Source organism: Natrix helvetica, assembly GCF_964273705.1.
Source record: "Natrix helvetica genome assembly, chromosome: 9".
In the NCBI taxonomy this organism is placed as follows: domain Eukaryota; kingdom Metazoa; phylum Chordata; class Lepidosauria; order Squamata; family Natricidae; genus Natrix; species Natrix helvetica.
Window position 1 is genome coordinate 17,595,509 of NC_138560.1, and position 14,728 is coordinate 17,610,236.

Below are 14,728 nucleotides of genomic sequence, written 5' to 3' on the forward strand. Positions count from 1 at the left end.
TAATAAAAGGTGATATTGGTGTTTTAGCATGGCATCCCTACCTCCTTTTGAAAGTTTAGGAAACCCTAAAATTCTACATAGCGGATGTGAGTTCTGCCAAAGGTGGCTTATTCAGTGACTGTGTTTAAACAAGCCATGGTTTGATCCTTACCATTTCATCAAAGCCATTTTCTGGAATGTGCAAAAGGCAAAAGCAATGAAACAACAGGGCTGTATTCTAAAGATCTTGATCAAAGTTGCAAGTATTAAGAAAGAAAGAAACAAAACCTTTACTGCACATGAATGTCTTTTATTATTTGATTTGTTGCTTTCTGACTAGTCACATACATATAATATTTGCAGTATTTATTTCTGTAATAATTTGTTGACCCTCCTTAGCAGGTTATGCTTTGCCTGAAGTACTTGTAGTTCCTATTGTGCACTGAATAAATACATTGGCAGAAGATTGGCTCAGTGTATCTGGTTCTTTTATACCCTGTAAAGGTAAAGGTTCCCTTCAAACTGTATGCTAGGGGGCGATGCTCATCTCCGATTCAAAGCTGAAGAGCCAGCACTGTCCGAAGACGTCTCCGTGGTCATGTGGCCAGTATGACTAAACGCTGAAGGCGCACGGAATGCTGTTACCTTCCCACCAAAGGTGGTTCCTATTTTTCTACTTGCATTTTTACATGCTTTCAAACTGCTAGGTTGGCAGAAGCTGGGACCAGTAACGGGAGCTCACTCCGTTACGCAGCACTAGGAATTCAAACAGCCGACTTGCCGATCTTTCTGATTGACAAGCTCAGCGACTTAGCCACTGAGCCACCGCATCCTACTCTTTATATCCTATAGCACCCAGCAACTAGTTTTGTTACAAAATGCTACAAACTGATATTTTACTTTGCTCCAGTTATTCCCAAAACTAGAAGAGAATAGAACGGAAAGGAATAGGAACAGGAACAGGAATAGGAATAGAATAGAATTCTTTATTGGCCAAGTATGATTGGATACACAAGGAATTTGTGTGTCCAGTCACAATTTGTGTTTCCAAACACACAAGGAACTAGTGAAGAAAGACATCCTCTCTACAATTAAAAAAATAAACGATATCATTGTTTGCTATAGAAAAAATTGTTGCCACCATTGAGAAACCCCAGTTCAGGTGCTATTTGCTCTGACCTATCCCAACCATTTCAGAGGTTTTCAAACATTTCTCTAGGGTTATTATTTAAGGACAAGCTAAATTACAAAATTCAGAGGTTCTCTGGAAAACTTTCGGCTGGCCAGTTCCTCTGTCATTGGGTGGTTGTTAGGGAGGAAAAAGGAATGGGGGAGCATTACATATGCCACCTTGGGGTCCTGAATGGAAAGGCAAGATAAAAGACTTCACAGAGAAATAATAGAAGTCTTATTTCATAACAGACTAAGATGAAATTGAAAAAAATTATTGAAGTCAGAAATGCTTTCACTAAAACTAGACAAGGCCAGATCTTATCCAAAGCTAGAAGCCCCAAGGATAAATAGGGTTGTGGAAAGTTATCACCCAGCCCTCTCCCAGAAAAATGAAATATCCTAGGAAATATTGAAAAGGCAGAATATTTCCCTGGATGTGAAAAGGAAGAAACATGTTTTAAAGAAAAATAGCTCCCTGCAGCTTCCTGCCTCCACCCACTTTGTCAATGGCTCATTAAGAAGGCCAAGCCAGTCCCTTTACATAATAAAGAGTTCAGCTCCAGGGGGATGGGATTAAGGCATGATAATATTGGCCCTTTAGCCAACTCACCACATGGCATCTGAGAACTCAACCAAACCTGGATTCAAAACACAGCCTAGAGAGTTGCCCCTGAATGGCCCCATGGGAGTCTGACAACCAATCAGAATACAAGCTCAAGACCAAAGGCCAGAGAGGGCATAAAACCAGGGACTCAGCATCTCAGCCTTCCTTCTCTTCTTCTCCACCAACATTGAAGCATGTGATCAGCTTTTCTGTTCAGGACTCAAGCCATGTGGTCCTGTCCACCATTAAACCATCTTTCCAAGCAGCCTCCACGTCTCCAGTGTCTTTTTCCCCCACTTGGAGCTGAACCCAGAAGAACATTTCTTTCATCAGGGTTAAGGGTATAATAAATGTTTTTTAAAATGATACCAGTCTATGCAAAAGCAAATTGAGTAGAATCGCCTTGCAGGCAATGGTTTGCAAAAGGAATTTCAACTTTTTTTTTAGCTTGCTGCTTCCTTCTGTAGTCTGCTGAAACTGGATTCCTGCCAATTTCATCTCAGCTCTTTTTAAGGATCAGTGCGGATAGTTGTGGCTATTAGCCAAGTTGTAAGGAACACTAAATAGGCAAAAACAGCCAAATTTATCATGGCTGTGTATAAAGTAGAATCTGCATTATTGGGTATGTGTAGCCATTATGCCACCTTTCCCTTTAAAGACTACTATTGAGTTGAAACTTGGAGGTCAAGAAATGAAGTGAGTCAAGAGTTGCTATTTATGGGGAAATTGATAATAACAGAGTAACAGAGTTGGAAGGGACCTTTGAGGTCTTCTAGTCCAACCCCTTACTTAAGCAGGAGACCCTATCCTATACCATTCAGGACAAATGCCAGTCCAAACTCTTCTTAAAGACTTCCAGTGTTGGAGCATTCACAACTTCTGGAGGCAAGTTGTTCCACTGATTAATTGCTCTCACCATCAGGAAATTTCTCCTTCGTTCTAGGTTGCTTCTCTCCTTGGTAAGTCTCCATCCATTACTTCTTTTCTTGTCCTTGGCTGCTTTGGTATGCAGAGCTGGTCACAAATGAAAAGATCACCTGTTTCAAATTAGCAGTACTTCTTAGAAACTGATGAAATATCCATCCTTAGTTCACACAGAGGCTTTCTTCTTGTTTATTTATTTACAGGACGTACAAAGCCACCTATCTCAAACAAAGGCTCTAGGTCCGTGATGGCGAACTTATGGCATGTATGCCGGAAGTGGCACACACAGCCATCTCTCTGGGCACGCAAGCCGTCGCCCATTGCTCTTCTAGCTTGCGGCGTGCCAGCCAGCTGGTTTCCACGCACGCGGGAGCGCCAGAAACTGGAAGACGAGGTAGCCAGTGTGCATGTGCACACCAGAAACTGGAAGATCATCTTCCCAGCATGCGCACGCGCACCGGGCGACTGCTCTTCTGGTTTCCGGCACACATGCATGCTCCCATTTCGGCAGTGAGTGCCGAAAAGGTTCACCAATACACTGATCTAGATAGATGACAAGCCATAAAGCATAGTTAAAAAAATAAAGGTACCCGTCCTCTCAGGCACCAGACCAAGCATCCTTGCAGCTCAACCCCCATCCTAGCTTAATGCTTGGGGAAAGAGCAAGGCTTTTACAGCTCACCAGAAGGCTAAAAGGATAAGAGTCCCTCTATCTTTGGTGGGAGGCTGTTCCAAAGGACTGAGGGGGACCATAAAGAAGGCAGAAGCCTCCAAGGTCCCAACAGATGGCAACATTTAAGGGAGGAGACCTGGAGCACATCCACCCTATCTTACCTAGGACAGGCAGATAAGACTCGGGGAGAGGCAGTCCTGCAGGTAGCCTGGCTTTGTGCCATGTAGGGTTTTCAAGGTGACAACTAGCACCTTGACTTGCACCAGTGGTGGGATTCAAACATTCTTTACTACCTGTTCTGTGGGAGTGACGTGGCTTGGTGGGCGTGGCAGGAGAAGAATACTGCAAAATCCCCATTCCCTCCCCACCCCACTAACCTGCTTTCCAGCTCCATTCTCCTGTGCAGGACAATAGAAGACCCAGACAATCAGTTGGGACTCGGGAGGCAGCGAATAGATGGGGGCGGGGCCAGCCAGAGGTGGTATTTGCCGGTTCTCCGAACTACTCAAAATGTCCGCTATCGGTTCTCCAGAAGCTGGCTGAATACCAGCTCTGACTTGCATCCAGAAAACCACTGAAAACCAGAGCAGTTCTGGTGTTGCATCCAAAATGGTGCATGCGGCTGCCTTCTCAGCCAGTTGTAGCTTTTGGATGGTCTTCAAGGGCAGCCCCACCTAGAGCACATTGGCGTCATCCAAACAGGAGATGACTAAGCCATGGGTGACTGTGAACAACATTCACAATTCGCAAGGGGAAATGTCCAGAAATTTTAAAGATGACACCCAACCTCAGAAGACGCCTTTTTCTTACCGCTAGAAGAGGCAAATAAGGAACCAACAAATTTATGCAAGTATGTTGTAAACCTTAAGTCTCTGAATGTTGCACAAGCCTAAAAAAAATTCCATCTCACAATTTTCATCCAGTTGATACCCGATCTTGGTTCAAAACCAGAGTTTTCAAGGAGACTCCTGATTAGATATTGTAGGAAGAGAATCACAGTTAGTTTATGATAGCCAGGAATCTCAAGGAGTTAAATATTTCAGGTATTAACAAACATTACTAAACTCATGAAAGCTTAGGCTTTTTAATGAAATTTGTCAGCCCAAAAAGTGTTACCAAGCTGCTCCTAGCTTCTTGATAATGTGGTTTTATTGCAGATATTAAGAATGAAGAAAACCAGCTACTATCAACAGTAAAGCAATATACAGTAGTGGCCAAAATTGTGGAAACCTTTTGGGAAAAGTGTATTTTTGAGGTTTGATGGCTAATAATACCACTTTTTTGGGGGGGGAGTAGTACCATAACATTATATATCAATGGAAAGATAATTTAATCAAGAATGTAACGTAACTACGTTTGTTCAATGATAGTCTATGAAAAGTTATAGTCAAATATAGCCAGTGATAAAACCCAGTTAATAGAAGCAATCATTCGATCTTGGTTTCATATTATAACAGCTGCAGAACTAAAAGACTTGGTCCATCCATGGGAAGGCATTGTAAGGCCGTAATTCATGCGACAGGTTACCCACCTAAGTATTAACTGACATGGTGATAATATGTGTATGCCTTGTTTTTTCTACAGTGATAATTTTTGTATATCTCAATTGTTCTACGTGTTTCACTTTTCTTCTTTATAACTACTATTCTAATAGCAAATCCTTCATAAAAGTTATTGCATTGCATTCTTGATTAAATTATCTTTCCATTGATACATAATGTTATGGTACTACTGCTCCCAACAAGTGGCGTTATTAGCCATCCAATCTCAAAAATACTATATACTTTTCCCAAAAGGTTTCCACAATTTTGGCCACTACTGTATATGCATAGTTGACCGAAGCTTCAAAATTCCTGCTCTCGCCCAGATGTTACAGCACACTGAGAGCCACTTGTTTTTAACCTGGAGAAGGAATTGGCATATGTGTGTTTTTGTGGTAACAATAACACCAAGCCTTTACTTCCAACCTGGCCCATTTTAGCCCTCACACCAACAATCCATTTTCCAGATGTTAAAAGAATATCTCCAGCTGCCTTTGTTGAGCAGCCTTGACTCAGAACATTCTATTATTTCTCCAGTCACTTCCTTCTGCTTGCTTTCTTGTGGATGCTACCGCCTGCCACAAATATTGCCTGGTCCTGGAGGGTGTGCAACCCAATCACACACCAGATCCTACCCTTGGAAACGTCCAACGGCAATCCCACTGGAGATACCTCTCGCTTTGATCTATCACTCCATCTTTTTGCCCTCCCACTCACAATGACTCTTCATTTGCTTCCCTGCTTTGCTTCTTCCAGTGGGCACTTACTTTGTGGTTTTAGTTCTACAAATACTACCGGTAATTCTTTCCGCTACCTCATAGCTCTCCAGCTGGCTGAACAAACCACTTTAAGAAAGCTTTCCCACCACTCTCTCGGCACAGGTGAAGAACCCCTCAAACAACCCCCCCCAAAAAAACCCAAACATCTGAAACTTGCACAGGTAGGTCCTAAGCATTTTTTTTACACTTAGAAACATCTAATCCTGGATCAGTCTTCCAGATTTAAATATAAGGAGGAAAAAGTATTTTGGATCCTACAATACACGCTGCGTATATTGAAAAAATGAGAATGCAGATAACAAAAAAATGAAAATCGCAAGTAATGACTGTATATAGCAACTGCCAACGTATATAGGAAGCTGCAATATTCTGCATTGCAACGGCTTTCAAAACATTTTAGTTAACTTGGCTTTTCTAAACAATTAATTTGCTATTTCTAGTAAGAGAAATGCAACTCTCTGCCTCATTTCAGGGATCTTGGCAAATCACTGACCTGTTTTGAATTTCTTGCTAAGGTATGGGCTAAAATGATACAGATAAGTCCTTCCAAAAGGGCATCCAAAAAGAAGGTAAGATTGCCTGAGTGGGAACTAAACTAGTTGTCTAGTATCCTGATATACTAGATGATTAAACTAGTTGTCTAAAGCGGTAGTATCAAGAGAAGGTATGTATCACGAGAAGTGCTGCTACTACTTTGTAATGCCTTGGTAAGACCATACTTGGAATATTGCATCCAGTTTTGGTCACTATATTATAAAAAATAAGTTGAAACTCTGAAAAGAGGGCAGAAAAGAGAAACAAAGAGAAAGGGGGGGGGGGCTGAAGGCTAAAACATATGGACGTTTGCAGGAATGAGTTATGTCTAGTGAAAATAAGAACTAGGAGTGACATGATAGCAGTCCTCCAATACTTGAGGGGCTCCTATAAAGAAGAGGTGGTCAACTTATTTTCCAAAATACCAGACAAAAAGCAATGGATAGAAACTAAACAAAGAGAGAAGCAACCTAGAATTAGGGAGAAACTTCCTGACAGCAAGAACAACCAACCAGTGGAATAACTTGCCTTCAGAAGTTGTGTGGGCTTCAATATTGGAGACTTTTAAAAAAGGACTGGACAACCATTCGTCAAAAATGACTTAGGGTCACCTGCCTGAGTAGGGAGTTGGAGTAGAAGACCTCCCAGGTCCTTTCAACTCTTTTATTCTATTAACTGGAGTAAGTCAGGAAGAAGATGCCACCATAAGATTATTTCTATTTATATACCAAGAAATATGGTTGAACTAAAGTTCTCCCGTCCAGCAAAGAAGCATGCAATATGATAATTAGGACATGGTCAGAAAACAGTAGGAAAGACATTGTTCCAGCAACTACTCCTTAGAAATCTTGGATTTGGGGGCTCTGTTCTAAGGGCCTTACTTGAGGCTTAATTGCATGCACTCCTTTTATTATCCTATCTTTATTTTGTATCTAATGCATAATATCCTAGTTTGGACACCCCTGTCCTAGAGTGAAGGAGCTACTGAATTCAAACACCTGAATTCCACTGTTGAATGGCGCTTGTTGTTAGAAATATCCTAATATTCAACCAGAACAATCTAAATAGTGCATTCTGAGTTGATTTAAAAAAAACAGACCGAGGTACAGGAAACATGCAAACTCAAACCTTAAAATGCTTGGTCAAGGCTACACACTGGGATTCTGCTAAATTGACTCCTTCTAAATATGAGAATAAAGGTAAAGGTTCCCCTCGCACATATGTGCTAGTGGTTCCCAACTCTAGGGGGCGGTGATCATCTCCGTTTCAAAGCCGAAGAGCCAGCACTGTCCAAAGACGTCTCCTTGGTCATGTGGTTGGCATGACTAAACGCCGAAGGCACACGGAACGCTGTTACCTTCCCACCAAGATGGTCCCTATTTTTCCACTTGCATTTTTACATGCTTTTGAACTGCTAGGTTGGCAAAAGCTAGGACAAGTAATGGGAGCTCACCCCGTTACGCAGCACTAGGGATTTGATCGACAAGCTCAGCGTCTTAGCCATGTTGCCACTGAAGATACCAAGGCATTGTTGACTTATTCTTTTTTTCCCTTGGAACGAAGATTACTCCTTTTCTTGCTGGTACTGATACTCACTACTTTCTGCTATCCTCACTGCCCCGTCATTCTTCTCTGTGGAGGAAAGTGGGCAATGTTAGAATGTCATAATGAATGTCTTCCTTTGGGAGAGCCATCTAGTTTCCACCCCTTCAGCATGTAGAAAAATGTGTGAAGAAGCTTCTCCTTCGACATTTCATTGTTAGAGGATTTAAGGGCAGGTTGTTCGGAATGCCTGTTTTCCTTGGCTGAGACTGTTTTATATTTATAAAAGGTTTGCCAGATTGAGTGCTTCACAGAAGGGAAAGACAGAATGTAAATCAAATAAATCCTTGGAAAAAGAAATAATAGCGTATCATGTTTGTAATTTTGCTGTGCATGGAGAATTGGGTCTGGAGTGGAGCTGTTCGTTTCCACAGTAGCCCATAGTTATATACACTATATTGCCAAAAGTATTCGCTCATCCATCCACATAATCAGAAGCAGTTGTCAGCGAATACTTTTGGCAATATAGTGTATATACTTTGGCTCTTCCCTAAGCAAAACAATCCATCAGAGATTAAATAGATGGAATGAGGTGCAATAATGCAGGTTTTTTGCTGGTGGTATTCTTTGTGGCTGACAATTTGGGAAAAAACCTTTAAGAGGGAGAATGTTCTCTTGTTATTTGTCTGAGGCTCCAACTTATATAATTAGGAGTAGGGGCATTTCCAGGGCAAACCTATGAGGGTTTTAATCCAATATATCTATGTGGAAAAACAGTAGATGGTTTGCCTATTATTTGTTTACTAATCAGCATCTGGAAATAGTAGCTCTGCTTTTTCTGAATTTGAATTTTTGGGAGAGGGACGTAGTATCTCAGCTTGGGAAGTCAAGGATTGCCAATGAACAAGTAAATCTAGAAATACAAACCAATATTCCATGCATTTGATATTAGGACCTGTTTTTCACCAGGCCTGGGGAAAAAATATTGGGCATCTTTTCTTTTCTTTTTTTTGAAGGATGCAGGCAGCTAAGTGAAAAGGTAAGTATAAAGGGAGAATTGTATACAGTTCAAAGCAAGATTTGAAATAAACCTTCCAGTTATTTTAGCTTAGTTAAATTCTTTAATAAATACCCTCAAAGGAGACTTTTAAAGGATGTTCTGGTTAGAGTTTATGCTGGGGAAAACAGGAAGTTAAAAAGAAACGATTTCCTCTGTAGTCAGAAAACTTGTTGAGAATTTTCCCTATGGTCAACCTTGCAAAAAATGTTCAAAACCTATGTTGACAATGCTTGCTTTTATCACAGTAATCTTGGTGACTTTGGGAACTGTAGAAATAGGGTGGAAAGCCACAGGTTCCCTATTTGTGGCACAGAACATACATTCATCAATCAATCCACATACACACACCAAGTGCCAATTTGATATGGTGGCTGTCTCCAGGACTAGGAAACTTTGATTTCTGGTCCTCTCTTAGGCATGAAAGCTGGCAGGGTGACTCTGAACCAGTCCCTTTCAATCAGCCTAGCCTACCTAACAGGGTTGTTGTTGGGGGCAAAACAGTGGGAGCATTAAGTATATATGCTATTTTGAGTTAGCAAAACATAAAAGGCAGGATGAAAATAAAATGAGATGAAAATAACAAATCTATAGAGCTGCCCATCTACCCAAGAAACTGGGCAGCAAACAAAAATTTAAAAAATTGAAACTAAAAAGAAACTGATGAAGGCCATAATTTAATGAGAACTAGTTGATAACCCGGCGTTGCCCGGGTATTTATTTATAGGGGGGGAAATATCTGGACCAAACATAATTTCTAATGTTAGATTTTCCCCCTTACCAGACGGAGCTCCCTTGTGGAATACTGTAAAGCCGTTACCAGGGCAACTCCACTGCACTGTACAGTAGAAGCCATTTTAAGGCACAACAGGCTGTATTTTAACAGAACACACATTCCGAGGGATGTTGGGGGTTAGGGTTACCCCCACAGTATTTTTTTTTCCAGGGAGTAAGCCATCTGTGTACCTCTCATCTTTTTAAGTGGGAGAACTTGCACAATTGGTGGTTGACTAAATACTTTTTTGCCCCACTGTATTTGTGTTACAACCCCTGGTATGCCTAAATATGGGAGGAAGGTTTCTTGTATATGTACAGTGGGGCAAAAAAGTATTTAGTCAACCACCAATTGTGCAAGTTCCCCCACTTAAAAAGATGAGAGAGGCCTGTAATTGGCATCATCGGTAGACCTCAACTGTGAGAGACAAAATGTAAAAAAAAAAGACCAAACAATCACATTGGCTGATTTGGAAATAATTTATTTGCAAATTATGCTGGAAAATAAGTATTTGGTCAATATCAAAAGTTCATCTCAATATTTCGTTATATATCCTTTGTTGGCAATGACAGAGGTCAAACGTTTTCTGTAAGTCTTCACAAGGTTGGCACACACTGTTGCTGGTATGTTGGCCCATTCCTCCATGCAGATCTCCTCTAAAGCAGTGATGTTTTGGGGCTGTCGCTGGGCAACACGGACTTTCAACTCCCTCCAAAGGTTTTCTATGGGGTTGAGATCTGGAGACTGGCTAGGCCACTCCAGGACCTTCTTACGAAGCCACTCCTTCATTGCCCGGGCAGTATGTTTGGAATCATTGTCATGTTAAAAGACCCAGCCACGTTTCATCTTCAATGCCCTTGCTGATGGAAGGAGGTTTGCACTCAAAATCTCACAATACATGGCCCCATTCATTCTGTCCTGTACACGGATCAGTCGTCCTAGTCCCTTTGCAGAAAAACAGCCCCAAAGCATGATGTTGCCACCCCCGTGCTTCACAGTAGGTATGGTGTTCTTTGGATGCAACTCAGCATTCTCTTTCCTCCAAACACGACGAGTTGTGTTTCTACCAAACAGTTCTATTTTGGTTTCATCTGACCATATGACATTCTCCCATTCCTCTTCTGGATCATTCAAATGCTCTCTAGCAAACTTCAGATGGGCCCGGACATGGACTGACTTAAGCAGGGGGACACGTCTGGCACTGCAGGATCTGAGTCCCTGGCGGCGTAGTGTGTTACTGATGGTAGCCTTTGTTACGTTGGTCCCAGCTCTCTGCAGGTCATTCACTAGGTCCCCCCGTGTGATCCTGGGATTTTTGCTCACCGTTCTTGGGATCATTTTGATCCCATGGGGTGAGATCTTGCGTGGAGCCCCAGATCGAGGGAGATTATCAGTGGTCTTGTATGTCTTCCATTTTCTAATTATTGCTCCCACAATTGATTTGTTCACACCAAGCTGCTTGCCTATTGCAGGTTCAGTCTTCCCAGCCTGGTGCAGGTCTACAATTTTGTTTCTGGTGTCCTTTGACAGCTCTTTGGTCTTCACCATAGTGGAGTTTGGAGTGTGACTGTTTGAGGTTGTGGACAGGTGTCTTTTATACTGATGACAAGTTCGAATGGGTGCCATTGATACAGGTAATGAGTGCAGGACAGAGGAGCCTCTTAAAGAAGAAGGTACAGGTCTGTGAGAGCCAGAAATCTTGCTTGTTTGTAGGTGACCAAATACTTATTTTCCACCATAATTTGCAAATAAATTATTTCCAAATCAGCCAATGTGATTGTTTGGTCTTTTTTTTTACATTTTGTCTCTCACAGTTGAGGTCTACCTATGATGCCAATTACAGGCCTCTCTCATCTTTTTAAGTGGGAGAACTTGCACAATTGGTGGTTGACTAAATACTTTTTTGCCCCACTGTATATGTATATGTATATATGTATATGTATATATATAGATTTCAGAAATTTCAGTTGCTGGATTTAAATGAGGAAAAAGTTTGAAGAGATATATTGATCTAAGGAGGGATTAAAATCAAATAACATATTTTCCATATTAAAAATGCTTCTACATTGATCAGAATGTCTCTTTGGAGAATTACCTGGGAGTAATTCTGAGTAGACAGGATAGCTCTTTAAAATACAGGATGGGATAAAATAAAGGTGAATTTCCATGTTCTGTGTTTTTCTCTTCTTCTAAGAAGTAAATTTAATCTTTATGCAAATATTTTGTCATTTGTTAAAATGTATTGTTTTGTATTTAAAAAAAAACAGCAATCATGTTCTATAAAATCAGCATTCTTATATAGTAATGTAATAGGAGAATATGAAATCAATCAATATCCAGAAAAATATAAATGTAGAATTTAAAGGTGGAGTAAAAAACTGAATTAAATCCAGATTGCTGCTAATGGTGGCTGCTATTTCTTTATTATTAGTAGTTTCCCTATTTCCTATTTTGAATTTAATTTGTATAGCTTTTAAAAATATTTTTGCAAAAATAAAATAAGAAACCAAAAAGCATCACACACATTTTGTAAAAACACCACTGGCAACCTGTTCTGAGCTTGCATACAATTCATAGACCTTAATAGCCTCTAAAGGTGTTGCCAATTAAAACAGTTGAAAAGCGCTCATAAATGAAAGCAAAACCTTTATTTTAAAAAAAAAACTCTCCCAATACTTGCAAAGTTGGTGAGCCATGGATCTCCACCCACTTTGCATCATCACCTCATCTGCCAACAAGAGATTATCCGATCCCCTTTCTGAAACAGAAACCAGATCAAAAGTTCTCCATAAAAGCATGTTTGTGGGGCAATAAGATAAAATAAATCGGGGCATGGAATAATCATTGTTTTCTGAAACCCAGCAACTTTAAGTTTTGTGGACTTCAACTCCCAGAATTCTTACTTGCCTGCGGTCTGACCTAAGCATGGTACACAAAATTGTCTGCTACAATGTCCTACGTGTCAACCTCAATAATAGGCGGGCAAACAATCGATGCAAACTCAAGGTAAACCGCTCCAAACTCAATTCCAGAAAATACGACTTCAGCAACAGTGTGGTCAACACCTGGAATGCTCTACCTGACTCCGTTGTTACATCCTCAAACCCCCACAGCCTCAACCTTAAACTGTCTAGCGTGGACCTCACCCCTTTCCTAAGAGGTCCGTAAAGGGGGGCGTGCATAAGTGGACCAGCGTGCCTAACGTCCCTGTCCTATTCTCCCCATCTATTTATATTCATTTCTTTAGTTCATATGAGCATATTCATAGAGCATATGCACCAAAGAAAAATTCCTTGTGTGTCCAATCACACTTGGCCAATGAAGAATTCTATTCTATTCTATTCCATTCCATTCCATTCTACTCTATATCCATGTTTATATTTATACCTGCTATTTTGTACATGTTTGACAAACTAATAAATACAAATGCAAATTCCCCAACTTGCATGCTGGCTAGGGAATTCTGGGAGTTGAAGTCCACACCTCTTAAAATTGCCAAGTTTTAAAAATACTGGGATAAATCAAGGCTGCGCAAAAAAAGGGTTACCTTTGCGATAATGTATTTTTCTTTGTTGCCGTCTCTTGTAGTTGCATCACAAAGAAGACGACAAACTTTTTTCTGAAAAAGACCCTTGCAGTCTCAAGTTCCCCCGGGATGGAAGAATGCAAGTGGACCGAAATATTCACTGACCTTCAATGCAACGCCACTTTCCTCTATCTGAAATGCTTCATGGTCCTCAGCCAGTCACAAAAACCCCTTATTGCTGTTCTCTGTTTCAGCGTAGGTGGGCTCTGCATCGTAGAGAACTTCTTGGTACTGTTCCTCATCTTTTCTTCCTCAAAGCTCCGGAAGAAACCTTCTTACATCCTTCTCAGCAGCTTGGCCTTGGCAGACTCACTGGCGACCGTGACGTTTGTGAGCAGCTTCGTTCACTTCCATGTTTATAACATGAAAAGTGCTTCCAAGGAGATCTACTTGCTGAAGCTTACTGGAGTCAACACCTCCTTCACAGCTTCCCTTGGCAGCCTGTTCCTGATGGCATTTGACAGGTACATCTGTATCCTCCGACCCAGCCACTACAAGCAGTTGGTCACCAGAAGGAGAGCTGTGGTGGCTCTGTTAGTGCTCTGGGTGGCTGCCCTCTTCCTATCTTCCTTGCCTCTTCTGGGATGGAACTGCTGTAGACTCCAGTCTACCTGCTCCCAGCTGTTCCCGTTTGTCGCTAACAGCTATCTCTCAAGCTGGATTATCTTGGTGATGGTCCTCGTGGCTTCCATCATTTACGCATACATGCACGTCCTTTGGAAGGCTCACCAACACACCAAGAACATGAAGAAGCACCATGTGGAAGAAATCCAACAAAACCCAAAGAGGAGACTTGACATCAAGCTGGCCAAGACTCTGTCGATCGTCCTGATGGTTCTGGTGATATGTTGGTTACCGGGCTTGTTACTCATGGCCTACAGCCTCTTTTCATTCATGGACAAGTTTACCAGGGTAGCCTTTGCCTTTTGCATCACCCTCTGCCTGGTGAACTCAATGGTGAACCCAGCTATCTACGCCCTACGGAGCAAGGAGCTGAGCTCTTCCCTGAGGAGACTCTGCTGCTCCTGTTTGGGGAGGGTGTTGGGCAATTCAGAGACTAATCAGGAAGCAGAAAGCTCTTAAAAGTACATCCCGCTTGGAAATTAACCCCCATGTTCCTAGTCGTCAACATGGAGATGTTCCTGATGGAAGCAACTCATAGCAATGTCATCTCTCCAGCTACCCTTGAACTCTGATTCCCAGCATTCTTCACTAAGGACTTTGGGACTTCCACATCAGCAATATCCAGAAGGGTGCAGGTTCCTTCTTTCTCTCTAAAGTCTTGTTGGAAGAAATGTCCTCCTGGGTTCAGTTCCAAGTGGGGAAAAGACACTGGAAACATGGGGGCTGGTTGGAAAGATGGTTTTAATGGTGGACAGGACCACATGGTTTGAGGTCCTGGGGAAAAAGGGGATGATCACATGCTTCAAAATGTTGGGTGAAGAAGAAAAATGGGCAGAGATGCTGAAAGTCCCTGGTTTTATGCCCTCTTTGGCCTTTGATCTTGATCTTGCCTTCTGATTGGTTGTCAGACTCCCATGGGGCCATTCAGGGGCAACTC

At 41.6% G+C, this 14,728-nt stretch overlaps 1 protein-coding gene across 2 annotated transcripts; it reads left to right on the forward strand.

Moving 5' to 3' along the window:
* Positions 1–582: 582 nt before the first annotated feature.
* CNR2 (cannabinoid receptor 2) lies at positions 583–14,262 on the forward strand. 2 transcript variants are annotated; one of them, XM_081961989.1, is made up of 2 exons: positions 583–2,097; positions 13,170–14,262. In XM_081961989.1, the coding sequence occupies exon 2, from the start codon at positions 13,237–13,239 to the stop codon at positions 14,248–14,250; it is 1,014 nt and encodes a 337-aa protein (XP_081818115.1). In that variant the 5' UTR covers positions 583–2,097; positions 13,170–13,236; the 3' UTR covers positions 14,251–14,262. The 2 variants fall into 2 exon arrangements, with proteins under 2 accessions (XP_081818115.1, XP_081818114.1); XM_081961988.1 differs by lacking the exon at positions 583–2,097 and adding an exon at positions 5,482–5,834.
* The last annotated feature ends 466 nt before the right edge of the window (positions 14,263–14,728 follow it).

Bases quoted from the DNA above. Each gene is read 5' to 3' on its own strand.
- CNR2 (XM_081961989.1), top strand. From the start codon at position 13,237: ATGGAAGAATGCAAGTGGACCGAAATATTCACTGACCTTCAATGCAAC.